This window comes from Rhinatrema bivittatum, chromosome 8 (assembly GCF_901001135.1).
Source record: "Rhinatrema bivittatum chromosome 8, aRhiBiv1.1, whole genome shotgun sequence".
Lineage (NCBI taxonomy): Eukaryota > Metazoa > Chordata > Amphibia > Gymnophiona > Rhinatrematidae > Rhinatrema > Rhinatrema bivittatum.
This window is the reverse complement of record NC_042622.1, coordinates 227,838,564-227,859,382: the sequence shown is the minus strand read 5'-3', so window position 1 is coordinate 227,859,382 and position 20,819 is coordinate 227,838,564. Positions and strand designations below refer to the sequence as shown.

General features: G+C 48.5%; 2 protein-coding genes across 2 annotated transcripts in view; both read left to right on the top strand.

Moving 5' to 3' along the window:
- Positions 1–9,497, top strand: part of LOC115097614 — an 85,272-nt gene extending 75,775 nt beyond the window's left edge. Inside the window, exon 8 of the mRNA XM_029613554.1 lies at positions 8,820–9,497. Coding sequence (XP_029469414.1) covers positions 8,820–9,462 — 643 coding nt within the window. The 3' untranslated portion in view covers positions 9,463–9,497. The remainder of the gene's footprint in view (positions 1–8,819) is intronic.
- Positions 9,472–20,819, top strand: part of LOC115097804 (involucrin-like) — a 110,065-nt gene continuing 98,717 nt past the window's right edge. The window contains exon 1 of the mRNA XM_029613867.1: positions 9,472–9,648. The gene's annotated coding sequence lies outside the window, so the exon portion shown is untranslated. The remainder of the gene's footprint in view (positions 9,649–20,819) is intronic.

Genomic DNA, 20,819 nt, shown 5'->3' with positions numbered 1-20,819 from the left:
AGACTATCCCTATTTTTCGAGGAATGGGCCAAGGTAACAACGGACCAGTGGGTGCTGGCCGTGATAAGACAAGGCTACGCTTTAGATTTTGCACGGCATCCTCGGGACAGGTTTCTCATCTCTCCCTGCGGTTATGCAACCAAGTGAAGAGCGGTCCAGGAAACTTTGCAGTACCTGCAGCAGTTAGGAGCCATCGTCCCAGTACTTCCAGAGGCAAGAAGGAAGGGCTGTTATTCCATTTACTTCATAGTGCCAAAGAAAGAGGGATCCTTTTGGCCCATTCTGAATCTCAAACGAGTGAACAGATGCCTCAGGGTGCCACGTTTTCACGTGGAAACGCTCCAGTCAGTCATTGCCTCGGTGCGAAAGGTAGAGTTTCTGGCGTCCCTAGATCTCACAGAGGTGTACCTTCATATATGCATCTGGCCAGATCACCAGAAGTTCCTTCATTTTGCGATACTGGGTCAGCATTTTCAGTTTCGAGCGCTGCCCTTTGGGCTGGCCACCGCGCCCATGATGTTCACCAAGGTAATAGTAGTCGTGGCAGCTCATCTCCGTAAGGAAGGGCTGCTGGTACATCCCTTCCTGGACGACTGGCTGATTCAAGCGAAGTCTGAACCACTGGCTTGGTTGGTGGTTCACAAGGTACTCCAGCTACTTCAGTCGCTGGGCTGGGTAGTCAATTTATCCAAGAACAGGCTCGTGCCCTCTCAGTTTTGGAGTATTTGGGGGCTCTATTTGACACACAGCAGGGAGACTATTTCTTTCCACAGAACGCATTTCCAAATTGCAGGCTCAAGTAAGAGCCTTGTTACTCAAGCATCCTCCCAGGGTCCAGGATTACTTGCAAGTTCTTGGCTCGATGACCTCAACCTTGGAACTGGTTCCCTGGGCCTTTGCTCATATGCGGCCTTTACAGTCCGCGTTGCTTTCCTGCTGGAATCCCGTCTCCGAACTGTTTCTTCTTCCTCTCCCACTGATGGATGCAGTGCGGTCCAGTCTCGATTGGTGGCTGGTAACAGACAATCTGACTCGTGGAGTTCCCCAAGAGGTGCCCGACTGGACAGTGGTTACCATGGATGCCAGTCTCTCCAGTTGGGGGGTGGTATGTCTAAAGAAATCTGTACAGGGATTTTGGTCTCCAGAGGAGTAACAGTGGTCGATCAATCGTATGAAGACCTGAACGGTGTGGTTAGCGTTACAAGCGTTTCGTCCTCTCCTTCAAGGGAGGTCCGTCCGAGTTCTCTCGGACAATGCAGCCACAGTAGCGTAGATCAATTGTCAAGGAGGGCCCAGAAGTCAGCCAGTGACAGTCGAGGCTCGTCAATTGATCAGCTGGGCGGAACAGCACTTAATCAGCATAACAGCGACTCACATTGCCGACGTGGACAACGTGCAGGCAGACTTTCTCAGCTGAAATTGCCTAGATCCCAGGGAATGGGAGTTAGCGGACGCAGCTTTTCAACTAATTTGCGACAAGGGTACGCCCAGCATGGATCTCATGGTGATGTTTTGGAATGCCAAGACTCCACGTTTTCTGCGCTCGACGCAGAGAGATGGGAGCAGAGGGCGTGGATGCCCTAGTCCTGCCCTGGCCCACCAAAGTTCTACTGTATGTCTTTCCACCTTGACCGTTGATCGGCAAAGTACTCAGGCGAATAGAGCTCCATCCGGTGGAGGTCATCCTCGTAGCCCCGGAATGGTCCAGACGCCCATGGTTTGTAGACCTCCTCAATCTAGTGGTGATGGGTCCGCTGCGGTTTCCAGACAGTCCAAATCTGCTACATCAAGGGCCTGTCTGTTTGGAGGAAGTCTATCACTTTTGTCTAGCGGCATGGCTTTTGAAAGGCGATGGTTACGGGGCAAAGACTATTCTCCAGCCGTAGTGGCTACGCTCCTGTGATCGCATAAGACATCCACCAGCCTCGCATATGTTACAGTATGGAAGATTTTTGAGGCTTGGTGTTTAAACTGAGATGTTTCTCCTACCCAGGCCTCGGTGTCGGATATTCTGTGTTTTCTTCAGGCTGGTCTGTCCAAGGGCTTGTCGTGCAGTTCCCGCTGTGTGCAGGTGGCGGCTCTTGGTTGTTTGCATGGCTCTGTGCAAGGAGTAGCGTTAGCGGCACATACAGATGTGGCTTGTTTCTTAAGGGGAGCAAAGCACTTGCGTCCTCCGCTGAGGCATCCTTGTCCTTTTTGGAGACTAAATTTAGTTCTCACGGCGACTATGAAGGATCTTACCTTGAAGGTAGTCTTTCTGGTGGCCTTTACATCTGCTCGTAGAGTGTCGGAATGCCAAGCTCTTTCCTGTAGAGAACCTTTTTTGTGGATTTCGGAGTCAGGGGTTTCATTACGGACAGTGTCTTCCTTTCTCCCGTAAGTGGTTTCTTCCTTTCATATCAACCAATCGGTGGAGCTTCTGGCTTTCGCGGAATTAGACCATTCGGATCCCTTGTCCAGGGATTTGCGGAAGCTGGACGTTCGCAGAGTATTGCTCCGTTATCTGTAGGTTACAAATGACTTTCGTGTTTCCGACCATCTTTTTGTGCTCTAGAGTGGCTCCAAGTGCGGGTTCAGATGGCCTCCATGACTACCATAGCTCGCTAATAGTCTGAAGGAGACTATTAGTTCGGCCTATCTCCTTCGTGGTAGATCTCTTCCTGTTGTTCTAAGGGCTCACTCTACTCGTTTGCATCTGACATCTTGGGCAGTGTGCCAGATGGTTTCTCCACAGGAAATTTGCAGGGCAGCTGCGTGGAAGTCCTTGCATATGTTTTGCAAGACATTACAGACTGGATGTCCAAGCACCAGGTTCCGGTGGTTTTGGAGAAGGTGTGCTTCGAGCGGGCCTCTCCAGATCCCATCCCAGGAGTCTGGACTGATCCGGGTACGTTCAGGGAAAGGAAAATTAGTTTCTTACCTGATAATTTTCGTTCTTGTAGTACCATGGATCAGTCCAGAATCCCGCCCATCAGAGGCATGGAAGTAAGGGAGAGTCCGCTCGGTTATTATGTAATTAATTTTTAGGTCTGAAGAAATTTGCGATTTGTCTTCCTCAAGTGGTTCTACAGGTTCGGTTCCCAGGAGAGTTAAGTGGACCAATTATTTTTTTTCTTGTTAAAGGGTTATTGTACATAGTTCAAGATGTTTTGATGAGATATTCTGCTTTGACATTGAGTAATACTGCCAGACTGTAGGTGGCACCATTCTATTTATAGGCAGAGCATTGTTATGGTAACTACTTTGTCTCCATCTGCTAGAGGGGGGGCCAAACCCAGGAGTCTGGACTGATCCGTGGTACCTCAGGAATGAAAATTATCAGGTAAGAAACTAATTTTCCTATTGTTAAGAGAACCAAACTAACTACAACATGCTATGCGTCTGTCCATGTGCTGGAATAGGAATGGTTTCATGATTTACTTTCACAAGTTGTGTGTGTGCAGCGCCTTCATGATCTTGTATCATTGATTTGGCACTGTGTTGTGACAGGAATGATTGAATGTCAATCTATTGCCCCCTCCCTTCTGTTTAAGATTTAAGCCTGAGAGTATAGGTTGAAAGAGAGCATACCTCTCTAAAATGTCTTTCTATGAACACAGCAAAATTTGGCTGGGGAAGATAAGATAAAGGTAAATGGTTTCAGTTACATTTGTAAAACTTTTTCTCCCAGGACAAGCAGGATGGTAGTCCTCACATATGGGTGACATCATCAGGCGGAGCCCTATTACGGAACACTTTTGTCAAAGTTTCTAGAAACTTTGAATGGCACACTGAGCATGCCCATCATGCCATGATCCCTGTGTCCACAGGGGTCTCCCTTCAGTCTCATTTTTTCCGTGCTGCAGTTTGCCTCACGTTTAGGAGCTCTATGAGCTTTTTCTCACAACTTTTCCTCACGGAAACACTTGAAGTTTTACTTCACAAATAATTTCCCTACATGGGTCTCCCTTCACGTACATTTCATTGACGCTCGGTGAGAACTATGCCCTGTTCTTCAGTCTATTCCTGTCACCTCACTATCTGTTCCCCCGAGTTACCAACCGAATTGCAGCCCTATTTTCTCCCTGTCTATCACCCTCGGTCTGCCCCATGATGCCTGCGAGTGTCCTTGCTGCGATCTTCCACCGGGGCTAGAGGGATTGGGACGGTCACCATCGATGCTGTCCATGCCCCCATCGATGCCCTCGACTAAAGAAAACGCTCCATACTTCGGGTTCTCAACCAGAGCCCCTTGCAGTCTTTGAGCAAGAAACAATGCCAGGAGCAGTAGAGGCACGGTGACCATCCATCACCGACGCCATCCATGACATCAGTGGCAGCTTCCTCTGTGCTGGAGAATGACCGGGCCGAGCACCAAGGGAAACATAGTCACTGCCACGGTAACTGTCCGTCACCAACGCCATTCTGGACATCTGTGGCAGTTTCCTCGGTGCTGGAGAATGACCGGGCCGAGCACCAAGGAAAACAGTCACCAGCACCAACGTGGTTCCACGTTCGGTGCTGGCACTATACCGCACCGGCATCAATGTCCATTGAGCCAATTGCGAAATTGTCCCGGGTACAAGAGTCTCCATGCTCCTCTACACCCGAAGCACCGAGGCGTTACTCACCGACACCGGTGCTGGGTACTGAGCTACCACAGATTCATGTGGAAGTGCCAGTAATGCCTAGCCTGTCTCCCCCTGTAGCTGCGCTACCTATATCAGCTTCCAGGGAGGAGCTGGACATCCTCATCCGTCAGGCTGTCCTCGATGCCTTCTGAAATCTACTAACACCGGAGCCATCGATATTCGCACCGTTGTGGCACCTTCCAATGACAGCCTAAGTCATCGACGTCGATTCGTCCTTCTGAGCCTCCACGGACCCCTATACCTATCCTGGGATCCTCGAAGGGTGATGGGCACTCTAATACCACTTCGGCACCAATCCCATTGAGACCTAAGTAAAGGATGTGTCTGAAACCATTCCTTTCGACCTGGTCACTAAAAAGGACCAGACGTTTTCGGGAGGATCTAGGTCATAACATCTTCCAAGAACCATATTGGTGTTACATATTGCTATTTAGCAGCTATATTTGACACAATACCAAAGGAAACCTCTGCCATCCACATGAAATTCGAACAACATATGATTGCTTCAAAACGTCCTCCCGTTGCCAGCAACAGGACTCCGTACTAGATGGTAACCTGGCTTATGGCCCCTGATTTACGGCCCAAAGTTCAAGATAAACTAGTTGATCTGCCATGCACCGCAGATAATCTCTTCATGCACAAGGTCCAGCAGACAGTGGCTCAATTGCAAGACCACCGCAAGACCCTGCGACAGCTCTCTACGTTTCTTGCACAGGAAAGACGGATGCTAGAAGGACCTTTTACCGCTCCCACGTGAGACCAACTGATATCCAAATCACACCAGCTCCGCCAGTCAGGCAGGCTTCTGAATTTTTCAGCCTTGCCAGAGAACAGAATGGTCACTCCCACTGAGGACCAGGGCTCAGGATACCGTTCCCCGGATGCAACAAGGCAGAGGATTTTAATCCCGCTATTTCCTACTTTTCAAAGAAAACAGGCGACCTCTGCCCATCCTGGACCTCAGAAATCTCAACAAATTTCTTTAGAAAGAAAAGTTCAAAATGGTGTCCTTTGGCACCATGCTTCCCTAACTCATAGTGAGTCATCAACATTTTCAATTCCAGGTTCTGCCATTCAAACTAGCTTTGACAACTTGTGTATTCCACCAGATGCCTAGCAGTGAATGTCGTTCATCTACAAAGAACAGCATTCACGTGTTTCCTTACTTGGATGACTGCCTAATAAGGAGTCAATCCAAACAAGGAGCTCTAAATTCTCTAAGACTCACTATAAATCTACTACATTTGGCTGGGAATTCTGATCAGTTACCATAAATCCCATATGGAGCACATCTGGGCACTACAGTCGCGACGGCCTTCCTGCCCAACAACCACGCAGACATCCTATCAAATTGTCCACATCTCTGCGTGCATGCAACATAGCCTCAGCCCATCAATTCTTCCATTGCTGGGCCACATGGTTGCCACGATCCACGTCACTCCTATGGCCAGACTAGCCATGAGAAAAACTCAGTGGATTTTAAATTTTCGGTGGCTCTAAGCCATTCAACTGCTTTCATCCCAGATCCATATCACCAATCTAGTAACCAAATCCTCAGATGATCTTGGCCACGGTCGCATCCAACTTGGGTTGGAGAGCTCGTATCAACACCCTCCAAACCCAAAATGCGTCGACTCCGCTCCATGAAAAGTCTCAAATCAACTTCCTGGAGCTTCGAGCCATGCGTTATGCCCTTTTTGCCTTCAAACACTGCTCTCTCACACAAAACTTTGTGGATACAGACAGACAACATAGTGGCAATGTGGTACTCGAACAAGCAAGGATGCACAGGCTCTTATCTGCTCTGCCAGGAAGCCGCGCAATTCTGGGCCTGGGCCCTTGCACACTCCTTGCATCTCCGGGCCACTTATCTAACAAGCATACCGAACATACTAACAGACCATCTCAATCGATGTCTCCATCCCCACAAATGGTCTCTGAATCCATGTGTAATGAGCAAAATCTTCTAGCGCTGAGGGCAATCAACCATCGACCTCTTGCGTCCGAATCTAACCACAGAGTGGACAGATTCTGCTCCCTACACAGGCTTCGAAATGCATTAGCCATGGACGCCTTTGCTCGCCCCTGCAACAAAGGCTTCCTGTATGCATCTCTTCCGATACCGCTCATAGCCAAAACTCTCTCGTGAAGCTACAGCAGGACAGGTTTTCAATGATTCTCATAACCCCGTACTGGCCTCGACAAGCATGCTTCCCCATACTTCTCAACATATCACTCCAGGAACCAATTCGCCTGCCCACAGGTCAGCCTCATAACACAGACTCACTGATATTCTCAGGTACTTGTAGCTTCACGAAAACCTTCCACACGTAAATCTTACCATTCGAAATGGGCAAGATTTACCAAACGGCGTGCATAAAAAGGTATTGACCCCTTTTTCCTGCCCCACTCCATCTCTATTAGGCTATCTAGGATACTTTTCGGATTCTGGTCCCCAGACTTCCTCCGCACGGGTACACCTCAGTACCCGTGTGGAGGATGTCTGGGGACCACTGGGGAGTAGGGGATGCCCTGTTAACGGCTCAATCCCTGTTAACGGCTCAGACCCTTATGAGTCGGCTTATCATGGGATTTCTACACCTTAAGCTTCCTCTACAATCACTGGTTACGGAATGGGGCCTAAATGTAGTGCTTACAAGGCTCATGCATTCCCTGTTTGAGCCTTTGCATTCCTAGAACATTAAAATTCTAACATGGAAAATTATTTTCCTCATAGCCATCACCTCTGCTAAAAGGTTCAGTGAGTTACAGGCCCTTGTTGCATACTCATCCGACACTAGGTTCCTCCGTGACAGACTCTGTCACAGAGGAACGTGTACTCACCCTAAATTTCTTCTTAAAATGGACACAGCCTCTCACCTTACTCAGTCTATAGTCTGCCCACTCTTTCCCAAGGCCTCACTCTCACCAGGGTGAAAGGGTTTTGCACACCTTGGACTGTAAGCGTGCACTTGCATGCTATTTAGACCGCACTGCACTCCATAGGAAATCCACCCAACTCTTTTTGCTTCTTTGACAAAGACAAGCTGCAAGTTCCAGTGGGCAAACAAACTCTCTCCAACTGGCTAGCAGACTGTATCAAATTCTGATATGAGGAAACAGGCCTTCCTCTCCAGGAGTGAGTGCAGGCACATTTTGTAAGGGCCATGGCAACATCAGTAGCACACTATCGATCAGTACCAATTGCCGACATCTGCTAGGCTGCGACATGGAGCTCTCTTCACACATTTGCTGCCCTCTACTGCTTAGATAAGGAAGTCCGTCAAGACTCTGCCTTTGGCCAATCTGTCTTGAAAAACTTTGTTCCAGTATAATCCACAACTCCTTCCACAGCCATCTGCTGTGATTTCAGGCTGCCTCATCATTTCCAATAGCACCCCAATTATTGTGCCTGCTGCACGAGTTGTCTGCTATCGGCCTGTTGTAATATGAGTCAGCCTGTAGCTTGCTAATCACTCATATGTGAGGACTACCATCCTGCTTGTCCTGGGGGAAAGCAGAGTTGCTTACCCGTAACAGGTGTTCTCCCAGAACAGCAGGATGTAGTCCTCACGAAACCCACCCCGTGGAGTTGGGTCCGCTTACGTTTATTTTATTTTTTCGCTCGCGCTTTTTGCTACAAACAAGACTGAAGGGAGACTTCTGTGGATACTTCTGTAGATACAGAGATCATGGCATGCTGGGTATGCTCAGTTTGCTCAGTGTGCCAGTCAAAGTTTCTAGAAACTTTGACAAGTGTTCCTTAATAGGGCTCCGTCCAGTGACATCCACCCATATGTGAGGACTACATCCTGCTGTCCTGGGAGAACACCTGTTACAGGTAAGCAACTTTACTAGTGAGGATGCCTTTCAGTAAAGACAAATGCATCTAACACACATTATTTAGTATTCTTTCTATTAAATTAGCAATTTTTTCAGCTGCATTGGAAGTATTAAATAGTGGTTATATGTAGTGACACAGAGTTCTTGGAGATGGAACACTCTGTTGTATGGCAGGATTTTTGTCTCGTTTATTTGATGGTCAGGTACACTGGTGAAGTTACTCTGTATTAATAGTGAACTTACTGATATGCTTAGGTTTTCAGTTGTCAATTTTGTCAGCACTTTCTGTGACTAATATGTTTTTAATATGGTGAAGCAGGCTCATGTTTTTCTTTTTTAATGCAGGTTTTTATTTGATGAGAACAGCATGGAGTATAAATACTACCGTCTCAAGCTGGCACAGTCTCAGAAGTTGAGAAAGATTACCCTGGAAGTAGGAATTCAAGCAAAACTAGTGAAAGCAAAACCAAAGGTAGAGCTTTCAAGAGGAGAAGCCACTTCTAAGCACAGAAAACTTAAAAGAACATCCACAGCGACACAGACAGTCCTCTCGGCTGTTGTGATGTTGCAGGCTAGACGGGCTCAAGTTTCCACAAAGCTGAAGCCTTCCCCATCTGAGCCAGCTAAAGTGAAGCAGAAGCCATCTACTGCAGGGGAATCTCTTTCAAAAGGACATCACCGATTGGAGAAACGTTCACGATCTGAATTGTCTTGTTCCTCTCTTGCCAAACGCCGCAAGTCAGATAGGCATGTGAGCTCTCAGGTGTCTGGCTCCTCCTCTAGTTCCAAAGCATTGCTTGAAACAGACTACAGATCAGAAAGACGCTCACATTCTGGGTCTTCTGGTTCCTCTAGAGAGAGGTCCTCCACTTCAAAAAGTCACCAGTTGAAGAAGCAAATCAGAGCTTCCTCTCGCAACAAGGCACCTCTCTCAAAATTGTCTCATATTAAAGTAACAAGTCAGAGGGGCCCTCAGTTGCTAAGCTGATTACAGCTGCTGCAGCATCTTCCTCTCAGACATTAACCAAATTATCTAAATTCTCTAAGATCATATCCAGTCAACAAGAACAGCCCTTAGGAAGAAGTGTAACTAATTCAGAAGGCGAAGCCAGTACCTCTGCACCTGAACCTGTTGTGCCACCAGAAACCTTACTGACTACCCAACTCTTAGGTGGTAGGTGCTTTTTATATACAGTGATCCTTAGGATTAAATTGGTAGCATAATGGTGCCCAGTTCTTGATGTAATTCAAAATATAAATAACTTTAAAGGAGCACTAATTTACTATGAAATTTGACTTCCTTATCGTTCTTACCAGACTATTTCAGCTGAATGGGATTTTCTCCCCTACCAGCAGATGGAGACAGAGAATGAAAGTTTTGCTGGAACCAGCCTGATAAGAGGAAGCAAGGCTGTGTTTGTGAGGAAGCCTGCCTGCATGGATGTGAGGGTATGTGTAAATGGGAGCTTGCCTGAGATGTTTTTTTGTGAATGGGAGCCTGCCTGCGAGACTGTATGTGAATGGGAGCCTGTCTGCGAGATTGTGTGTGTGTGAATGGGAGCCTGTCTGCGACATTGTGTGTGTGTGTGAATGGGAGCCTGTCTGCGACATTGTGTGTGTGTGTGAATGGGAGCCTGTCTGCGACATTGTGTGTGTGTGTGAATGGGAGCCTGTCTGCGACATTGTGTGTGTGTGTGTGAATGGGAGCCTGTCTGCGACATTGTGTGTGTGTGTGTGTGTGAATGGGAGCCTGTCTGCGACATTGTGAGTGTGTGTGTGAATGGGAGCATGCCTGCGAGATTGTGAGTGTGTGTGAGAATGGGAGCCTGTCTGCGAGATTGTGAGTGTGTGTGAATGGGAGCCTGCCTGTGAGACTGTGTGTGTGTGTGAATGGGAGCCTGACTGTGTGTGTGTGTGTGTGAATGGGAGCCTGACTGTGAGATTGTGTGTGTGTGAATGGGAGCCTGCCTGCGAGATTGTGTGTGTGTGAGAGAATGGGAGCCTGCCTGCGAGATTGTGTGTGTATGGGAGCCTGCCTGCGAGACTGTGTGTGTGTGTGAGAGAATGGGAGCCTGTCTGCGAGATTGTGTGTGTGGAGCCGGGGGGGGGGGGGGGGGTCCCTCCCCTCCCCTCCCCTCCCCTCCCCTCCCCTCCCCTCCCCTCCCCTCCCCTCCCCTCCCCTCTCCCCCATTAACCCTTGACAATCTCAGTGCATCTGAAAATAAAATGTTCCCGGGTAAAGGGAGAGGGGTTTGTTTGTTTTTTTATTTGTTTTTAAATATTCTCACAGGACAAGCAGGATGGTAGTCCTCACAAATGGGTGACATCACAGGATGGAGCCCAATCACGGAACACTTTTGTCAAAGTTTCCAGAACTTTGACTGGCACCTACTGGGCATGCCCAGCATGGCACTAACCTTGCAGCCAGCAGGGGTCCCCCTTCAGTCTTCTTTTTTCCACGCAGCAGTAGCCATGCGGTTAAGGAGCTCTGCAGAGATTCCTGACAGGAATTTTCCTCACGGAATTACTAAAATTTAATTTACCCCACAGGGGTCCCTCCTTCAACTTTTTCAAGCCGCAGTACTCCAGTAAGTTTTTTACCCGTTTTCCATCGATTACCGTTGAGTTTGGCCCTCGCGGCCTACTGGCCGTCGACCGTACTGTGGCTTAATTTTTTCATGGCCATGGCGTCGGGGTTCCGCCGGTGCCCGGACTGTAATCGCACCATGTCCATCACAGACCCTCAAAGTCTGTGTAATGTGTCTTGGATGTGAGCACGATGTCCTAACCTGCACCAAATGTGCCCTCATGACACCAAAAGGTTGCAAGGCTAGAATGGAGAAGATGGAACTTCTCTTCCGTGCTCAAACCCCGATGCCACCTATTGCATCGACGTCGTCAGAACCGGCACCATCAACTTTGCGCCAGCATCGACCGTCGGCCGGTGACCGTCCGGCATCGACGACTTCTCGGCCTTTGACACCCTCTACTCCCCCTCAGGATCTAGGGGATTGTAGAGATAAACATCGCCACTGGCATCGAAAGTCTCGGACCATCGAGGGAGCGAAATCATTGACCTCGCCATTGTCTGAGCTGCCGTCAAAGAAGCCCCGTCCAGAAAAGGCACCGACCTTTTCGGCAACTGGGTCACCGAGGCAACCCTCACCCGACAGGGTATTGGGAGCCGCAACTCCGCCTTTAACGGTGGTCCCTCCGGCTATGCCTCTGCCTCCTTCTGTTCCGGAGCCAGGGCTGCTTACTCCAGATCTCCGAGAAGAACTGGACTGGATGGTTCAGGTGGCCATCGACAAGGCGATGCATCGACTCCAGGTTCCTCCGGCACAGACACCGGTACTGATTGTGGAACCGACCATTGACCCGATTCCAGCAGCGTTGGCACCGCTGCTCTCAAGGTTGGAAGTGCTCATGGCCGCTTTTCCACCGATGAATCCTGGGTCACCGATGGCTCCGGTGCCCTCCCCGCTTGCTTTATCATCGGGAGGAGAAACACCATTCCACATCCCTCCATCGGGAGTTCTGCCGATGTGTCCGGCGCTACGATCCAGCCATCGGTGCCGACGCATCCGGCGCCACCGATCCACCTATCGGTGCCCTCGATGCTGTGCCGGTGCTTTTGATGCCTTAATCGGTGCCTCCAGTTATTCCTTTGAGTCCTTCGGAACCTCGACCAGGAACTTCAGGGATCCCACCGGCCCGTCCTCCTCTAATCCCTAGAGGAGCAGGTGCTGATCCCTACGACACCTGGACTGATGATTCTTCACCAGACACTGATGATTTGCCTTCACCACCTTCACCTACTGAAAGCAGAAAGCGTTCTCCTCCAGAGGACCTTTCCTTTATAAATTTTGTGAAGGAGATGTCTGAATTTGTTCCCTTCCAATTGCAGACTGAACAAGATGGCAAGCATCAAATGATGGAGCTGTTACAATTCCTGGATGCTCCCAAGGAAATAACCTCCATCCCTATCCACCAGGTTCTTCTGGATCTCCTCAAAAAGAACTGGGAGCATCCTGGCTCTGTTGCTCCAGTCCACAGGAAAGCTGACACCACCTATCTCGTTCAGTCAGCTCCAGGCTTTCGCAAACCTCAATTGGATCACCAATCTGTGGTGGTCGAATCTGCCCAGAAAAGAGCAAGGAGATCAAAATCTCACACTTCTTTTCCCCCAGGCAAGGAACAGAAATTTCTAGATGCCATTGGTCGCCGTGTCTTCCAGGGATCAATGCTCATCTCCAGAATTGCCTCTTATCAGCTCTGTGACCCAATATAATAGGTCTTATTTAAGCAGATACAAGACTTAACAGACTCCCTGCCTCAGCAATTTCAAGAGCAACTTCAAACCCTACTAAATAAAGGTTTTGAGGCAGGGAAGCATGAGATCAGATCATCTTACGATATCTTTGACACTACTACCAGAGTATCTCAGCTGCTATCTCAGCAAGACAATGGGCCTGGCTCAAGTCTTCCGACCTTCGCCCTGAAGTACAAGACAGATTATCCAACCTGCCTTGTGTAGGAGATAATCTGTTTGGTGAACAGATTCAACGAACAGTGGCTGAACTCAAGGACCATCAAGAGACCCTAAGACAGCTCTCTCTCTGATGCCTTCTGAGTACTCTTCAAAACAGCCCTTCCGAAGGACTCTTAAGAAGTCATTCTTCCGCCTGAAGAAGTCCTACCCGCCACCAACTAGAACCCGTTCTAGGAAACCATTTCAAAAAGCCCAGTCTTGTCACACACGAAAACAAAAACCACAAGCAGCTCCTCACTGCATAGAGAGCAGCAGCCAGCTTCCTTAGCCCCACAAACCAGTGGGAGGTTGATTCTTCCATTTCAACAACAAGTGACACACAATCACCTCAGACCAGTGGGTCCTAGCGATAATTGCTCAAGGTTATCATCTGAACTTTCTCTCCATTCCACCAGATTCCCCACCTCTACCGACGTGGAGAACATCCAATCACTCCATCCTTCTGGAACAGGAGGTCTCCCTCCTCCTCCAGTCCAAGGCAATAGAACCAGTGCCCTACTCTCAGCACAGCCTAGAGTTCTATTCCCGGTACTTTCTAATCCCACAAAAATCGGGAGGCGTTCATCCAATTCTGGATCTACGTGCCCTCAACAAGTACCTCTAGCGAGAGAAGTTCAAAATGGTAACCTTGGGCTCTCTTCTTCCTTTTCTACAAAGAGGAGACTGGCTCTGCTCTCTAGACCTCCAGGACGCATACACTCATATCTCGATAATTACATCTCATCGCAAATACCTGCGGTTTCTAGTAGGCCCCAAGCACTATCAGTACCGAGTGCTTCCATTCAGCTTCGTATCTGCACCACGAGTCTTCACAAAATGCCTCGTTGTAGTTGCAGCCTTCCTCAGGACTCAAGGTGTTCATGTCTACCCCTATCTAGACGATTGGTTAATCAGGGCTCCCACTCAGCAAGTTGCTCTGTCGTCTCTGCATTTTACTTTACACACTCTAATTTCACTCTGATTTCTCGTCAACTACAACAAATCCTACTTAGTCCCATCTCAAACCTTATCGTTCATTGGGGCAGACTTGGACACCTTGCAGGCAAAGACTTTTCTGCCTCGACAGCCCACTCTCACTCTCGTGTCTCTTGCACACCAACTGCAGTCTCAGTACTCCCATGACTGCACGCCACTTTCTCATCCTTCTGGGACACATGGCGTCCTCAGTTCAGGTCACCCCAATGGCCCGCTTGGCCATGAGTCATGCAGTGGACTCTAAGGTCACAATGGACTCAATCCATTCAGCTCCTGTCGACCATTGTCCATGTAACCGATTCACTCTGTCAGTCTCTCGTCTGGTGGAGAAATCAGGTCAATCTCCTCCAAGGCTTGCCCTTCCAGGCTCCAGATCCTCAAATAACTCACCACCGATGCTTACAACCTCAGTTGGGGAGCCCATGTGGCCCATCTGCAGACACAAGAATCTTGGTCTCCAGAGGAAACCAAACACCAAATAAATTTTCTGGAGCTGTGAGCAATCAGATATGCTCTCAGGGTATTTCAGGATTGCCTCTCCAATCAAGTCATCCTGATCCAGACGGACAACCAGGTGGCCATGTCGTACATCACCAAACAGGGAGGGATGGGCTCCTACCTTCTGTGTCAGGAAACTGCGCAGATATGGGCGGAGGCCCTCTCCCACTCGATGTACCTCAGGGCCACCTACTTGCCGGGATTGGAAAATGTGTTGGCAGACAAGCTGAGTTGCATCTTTCAACCGCCCGAGTGGTCTCTCAACCCCTCAATAGCGAACTCTATCTTCCAACAGTGGGGTTATCCTCAAATAGACCTCTTTGCGTCACCTCAAAATCGCAACGTAGACAACTGCTCTCTCACTCGCAGCCAACACTATCAGCCAAGAGACTTATGTTCTTATGTTCTCCCTATCATGGGCAACCGTTCTCCTATATGCATTCCCTCCACTTCCACTCCACTTCCCTCCACTTCCACTTCTCTCAATCCTTTTTGCTACACCACAGCAAGAGATTAGTTAGTTGCTTTCTCTGCACTACATTTCCACTCTGCAAGGTTCTGTTGTATTACCTGCTTCCCCTACCCCCCTCCCTGTTCATTGTATTTTTCCATCTTTTAGTTACAGTGTAAACCGATATGATGTTTGTAAATTAATGTCAGTATATAAAAATTTCAAATAAATAAATAAGACTCTCGTGAAGTTATGTCAGGACAAGGGAACCATGATCCTGATAGCACCTCACTGGCCGCGCCAAGTGTGGTTTCCAATACTTCAGGATCTCTCCATTCGCAGGCACATCACCTTGGGAAAGGACCTGCTTCTAATCACTCAAAACGATGGGTACCTACGTCACCCCAATCTTCTAGCCTTGTCCCTGACGACATGGATGTTGAAAGGTTAATCCTTCAGCCACTTAACCTTTCTGAACCAGTTTCCCGTGTCCTCATTGCTTCACGGAAGCCTTCCACGAGAAAATCTTATTCTTACAAATGGACCAGGTTCACGTGATGGTGCACTTCTCAATCCCTTGACCCCTTTACCTGTCCAATCACGAAGTTTCTGGACTATCGCTGGCACTTGTCAGAGTCAAGTCTAAAAACTTCCTCCATCAGGATGCATGTCAGTGCGGTGGCCGCTTTCCATAAAGGTGTTGGAAGTTCCCATAGCAGTACAACCCCTTGTAACACGTTTTTTGAAGGGCTTGCTTCACCTCAAGCCTCCTCTGCGTCCTCCGGCCCCTTCTTGGGACCTCAACCTAGTTTTGGGTTGGCTCATGAAACCACCATTCGTGCCTCTTCAATCCTGTGACCTTCGATATCTCACATGGAAAGTGATTTTCCTTTTGGCAATCACTTCAGCTCGCAGAGTTAGTGAATTACAGGCTCTAGTTACCTATCTGCCTTACACTAAATTTCTGCAGGACCAGGCAGTACTCCACACTCACCCTAAATTCTTACCTAAGGTAGTTTCGGAGTTTCATCTCAATCAATCCATTATACTGCCTACCTTTTTTCCCAGGCCCCATTCCAGTCCAGGAGAGCAGGCTCTGCATACCCTTGACTGCAAATGGGCTCTAGCGTCCTACCTAGACCGTACAGATGCCCACAGGAAAAGCACTCAACTGTTTGTCTTTTTCTATCCTCTCAAATTGGGGCAGTCTGTGGGTAAACAGACTCTCTCCTCCTGGTTGGCAGACTGCATATCCTTTTGCTATCAGCAAGCAGGCATTCCACTTCAAGACCGTGTTAAAGCACACTCTGTGAGGACCATAGCGACTTTAGTAGCACACCTACGCTCGGAGCTGCTTTCTGACGTTTGCAGGGCTGCCACCTGGAGTTCTCTCCATACCTTTATAGCCCATTATTGCTTAGACAAAACCGGAAGACAAGATTCCATCTTCGGCCAGTCTGTCTTGCGCAACCTATTTACAATGTGACGTACCAACACCCTTCCGCCTGCTCGGTAGGGTTCAGGATGCCCTTGCCCAAATTTCACCCCAATCCTAGTGCCTTTGCATACAAGCTCAGTATTCACCCATATGTGAGGACTACCATTCTGCTTTTCCTGTGAGAAAGCAAATGTTGCTTACCTGTAATAGGTGTTCTCACAGGACAGCAGGATGTTAGTCCTCACGAAACACGCCTGCCACCCCGCGGTGTTGGGTTCATTACGTTTCTTATTTTCTTTTTCGGCACTTCCTGTAGCTTTTAAACAAGACTGAAGGGAGACCCCTGCTGGCTGCAGGGTTAGTGCCATGCTGGGCATGCCCAGTAGGGGCCAGTCAAAGTTCTGGAAACTTTGACAAAAGTGTTCCGTGATTGGGCTCTATCCTGTGATGTCACCTATATGTGAGGACTAACATCCTGCTGTCCTGTGAGAACACCTGTTACAGGTAAGCAACATTTACTTTACTTGGTACTTGATGTGACTGCTGTTTTGAAATATTTTATCATTTATTTGATTTATATTCTGCTTTTTTGGCACTTCAAAATAGATTATATTCAGGCACTGAAGATATTTCTCTGTCCCCAGAGGGTTCACAATCTAAGTTTGTACCTGAGGTAATAGAGGTTGAAGTGACTTGCCCAAGGTCACAAGGAACAGCAGTGGGATTTAAATCCTGATTTTTTTGGTTTGTAGACTGTTGTTCTAACCACTAGGTGGCTAAGCCACTCCAGAGTGGTGTTTGGGAAATTTTGGATATTCTCTTCGTTAACTGGTTTGAAGTATTTATTCTTTTTATGAATATGATTTTATGCTATATATTTCTGAATTGTATTTGTTTTATGAAGAATGGTAATGTTTCTGTTTTTCATTGTTGCTCTGCATATAGAGGTTGGCTTATTGTGGGTTCCAGTTCAATTCTTCTCTGCTTGTTTCTATTTATACTTTCTAGTCTCTTTATTCTTTTTGTTCAGGGTCCATCTGTGTTTTGCATGTGTGACTGAGTTAAGGAATTTTGCTGGCATGTAGTTCCTATGTAAGGATCTATAACAGTCTATTTTCCTAATAGGAGGTGTATTTGTGTTCTATGGCCTGCTGTAATATGTGCACTGTTGCCTTTTCATAGATAAGGTTATTGCTGAGTGCTGACAGGGTCATTTTTATATGGGAGGCTATTTTGTAATGGTAATTGTTTGTTCATGGCTTTGCAAGGGCCAAGTCTGCACCCAACATGCATTATAAAAGGTCTAATTCCATATGAGTCTCTTTTGCAGAGTTTTCTGGTTGGCACCACAGTAGTGCATGTAAATATAATATGCATATTCTATGTTGTCCCTGCTACACCAGTAAAACCATGACAAGTGGGTTATCTCCCCCTATCAGCAAATGGAGGCAGACTAAACAGATTTCTACTGTGATGTGACAGTCACTATATTAGGGGTGGTACTAGCAGCAGAGATCCAGTATCTTTTGCCTCCAGCAGATGGTAGGGCTGGTTAGTACAGCAGCTTGACATTTGGATTGGCAATCAGACCCTGGTGTCCAGCCATTGACTTTGGCCAGAAGTGTGAGCCCATATTAAAATTCCCAGACCATGTGGGGGTGTTTGGTTGAGCTGGGAATTAGGAGTCAAAAAAATGGAAAGTAGTTTCAGCTCAGTAAAGACTATTTCTGGCAGGAGGTTTCCTGTGTGTCTTTCCTTGCTCCTGGTGTCTCATTCCTCCATCTCGACCCCTCTTCTTCCTCCCAGCCCCTTCCTCTTCTGGGGCAGCCAGGGGCATTTAATTTTAAAATAAAGAAAAAGTTTAAAGTAATGGCTTTTGAGGGAAGTGAGGTTTTGCTGTTAGCTGCCAGAAGGGGAGCACAAGGTTTTTGTTGCTAGGTGGAGTGCTGGCCTGTTGTCCCAGTAGCGGCTGAGGGGGGAGGGGTCGCCTGAGCATGTGACAGTGTGAGGCCTGTGGCGTTCTGAGAGCTGCTGCAGAGAAAGGGCCTCTCTGCTTGGTGTGCACATGCATGGGAGAACTGGTGGGAGAGTGTTCTAGGGTGGGCCTTACTCCTGCTTTCCCACCTGACATCTCTTTTCATCTGCTAGTCTCGGAAGGAATGGACATGTGGTCCACCATGCAGCTGCCTGAAACAGCAGCCATCTTCTCTCGCGCATTCAGGTCTTTAACACGGGGAGATTTCGGTGTCGGGTGAGGACTTTGGTCCTCTGGCTTTGCTCCTGGCTCTGTCCCCGGGTGGCCCTTTGTCCATGGGGGTGCTAGTTGGGCTCCCAGGGACTCGGGGTGAATTTTCTCCTGATTTTTCATTTTTGCATCAGGCCTTTGGTGCCTTTACAAGACTGGGGGAAAGCCACAAAGGAGTTCTCCCAACACAAAAGAGCCTTGGTTCTGGTTCTTCCTGCCGATTCCTGCTAAGAGGGCTCGGCCGGCCATTGTGGCGCCAACACCTTCATGGGGGGACTCTGGACACAGACAGTGCAGCGCCCTTTGACAGGGCCATCTCCTCTGTACCAGAGGGTGAGACCATGATCAGTCTATTTCATAGGGATGAAATAGGTGGTCTGATTGAACAGGTAGTAACTTGCTTGCGGGCTGGAAGAATTCAAGCCACCGGAGACTCCGGTGTTGGATTCTATTATCGAGGGAAGTGCAAGACTACCACTGACTTTTCTCTCCACCTGGAAGTGGAGGAAATGACAGAATGGGAGTCCCTGGAGTCAAGTCCAAGGGAGGTCAGTCTGTTACACCGGCTTTATCTTCTCATCTACGGTGCCCCAGAGTTTTTTCGGGCACCGGTGGTTGATGCGTTGATCACAGCGGTGACTGGGTGCACATCCATCTTACTGGAGGGAGTGCTTCATTGAAGGACTTCCAAGACAAGATTGAGCTGCCCCTCTGCATTGGCCACAGCAGTACATATCTGTCTGTTTAGCCATAGTGAGCTGGACTGTTCTTTGCTGGATGCAGCAGCTTCCAGAGAATGAGGTGGTGACTAAGATGGAGTCCACTGCCGCCTTCCTGGCGGATGCGCAATATGACTTCCTGAACTCTGCCAGGTCGGTTGCCTTGTCTGAGGAGGTGCACCGGCTTTTATGGTTGTGCAGTTGGGCTGCAGACTCCTGATCCAAGACACATCTTGGTAAGTTGACCTTTAAGAGTCTGTTACTGTTTAGGGAAGATCTTGACCAGTTGGTCAAGAATCTTGGAGATCCCAAGCCCCAGCGTCTTCTGGTGGACAAAGGCCGAGCAGGGGGCAATTTCGAGCCTCACAGAGGTTTATTGGCTTGGTAGACAGTCTTTTGGGGCTGTTTCAGTCACTTATTCTGGCTCCAGGGGCCGTGGTGAGTCCTTTTATTATTCCAGAAGACAAAGGAGGAACTCTTTCCTCCTCCTCAGGGATCAGTGGAGCTTCCTCATGAGACTCCTCGAGTTCCCTCAATCTTGACTCCTGTAAAAGGAATTGAATCCGTATAACGGCTGATCGGTGGATTCTGGAGATAGTTTGTCTCGGATACAGCCATGACCTCTTTTGTCCTGTTCGGGAAGCTTCATGGTTTCTCCTTGAGCAGCCCTAATCAAACAGCAGGCAATACACAAAACCCTCCTAAAGTTGCAACGTTTGAGGACAGTAGTGCCCGTGCCTCCGTTGCAGTGTGGCTAGGGGCGGTACAGCATTTACTTTGTAGTCCCCAGGAAGGATGGATCTATTTGCCCTATTCTGGATCTCAAAGGGGTGAACAGTTGTCTCGGGTTTCCAAGGTTTTGTATGGAAACATTAAACTCTGTTCTGGCTGTGGTAAGGCAGGGGGAGTTTCTCTGCTTGTTGGACATGTCAGAAGCCTACCTCACATTTCCATTGGGACGAGGATCAGAGATATCTCTGATTTTGTGTGCTACAGGAACATTTTCAGTTCTGAGCCTTGTCATTCGGTCTAGCAATTGTGCCACGAGTCTTCACAAAGGTGATGGTGTCAGCAGCGTCTCTGGGGTCCGAAGGTATCATGGTCCATCCATATCCGGATGATTGGTTGCTTTGGCATGTCTCACGAAGAGGCGGTACGAGTGCCATCATGTGGTTTGGGTCTTAGAAGACTTGGGCTGGGTCATCAATTTTGTGAAGCTTGTTACAGCCCACACAGTCCCTGGAATATTTAGGGGTGTGGTTTGATACATGGGTGGGACCAGTGTTCCTCGTGTACGATTGGGTACACAAGATAGGCAGGTGATGGGGTTTCTGGATTTGGACATTCCCACTGTATGGGACTACCTGAAGTGCTCGGTCAAATGGTGACTACTCTGGATTGATGCCCTGGGTCAGGGCTCACATGCGGCCGCTCCAGGCATCGTTTCTGATTCGGTGGGCACCGCAG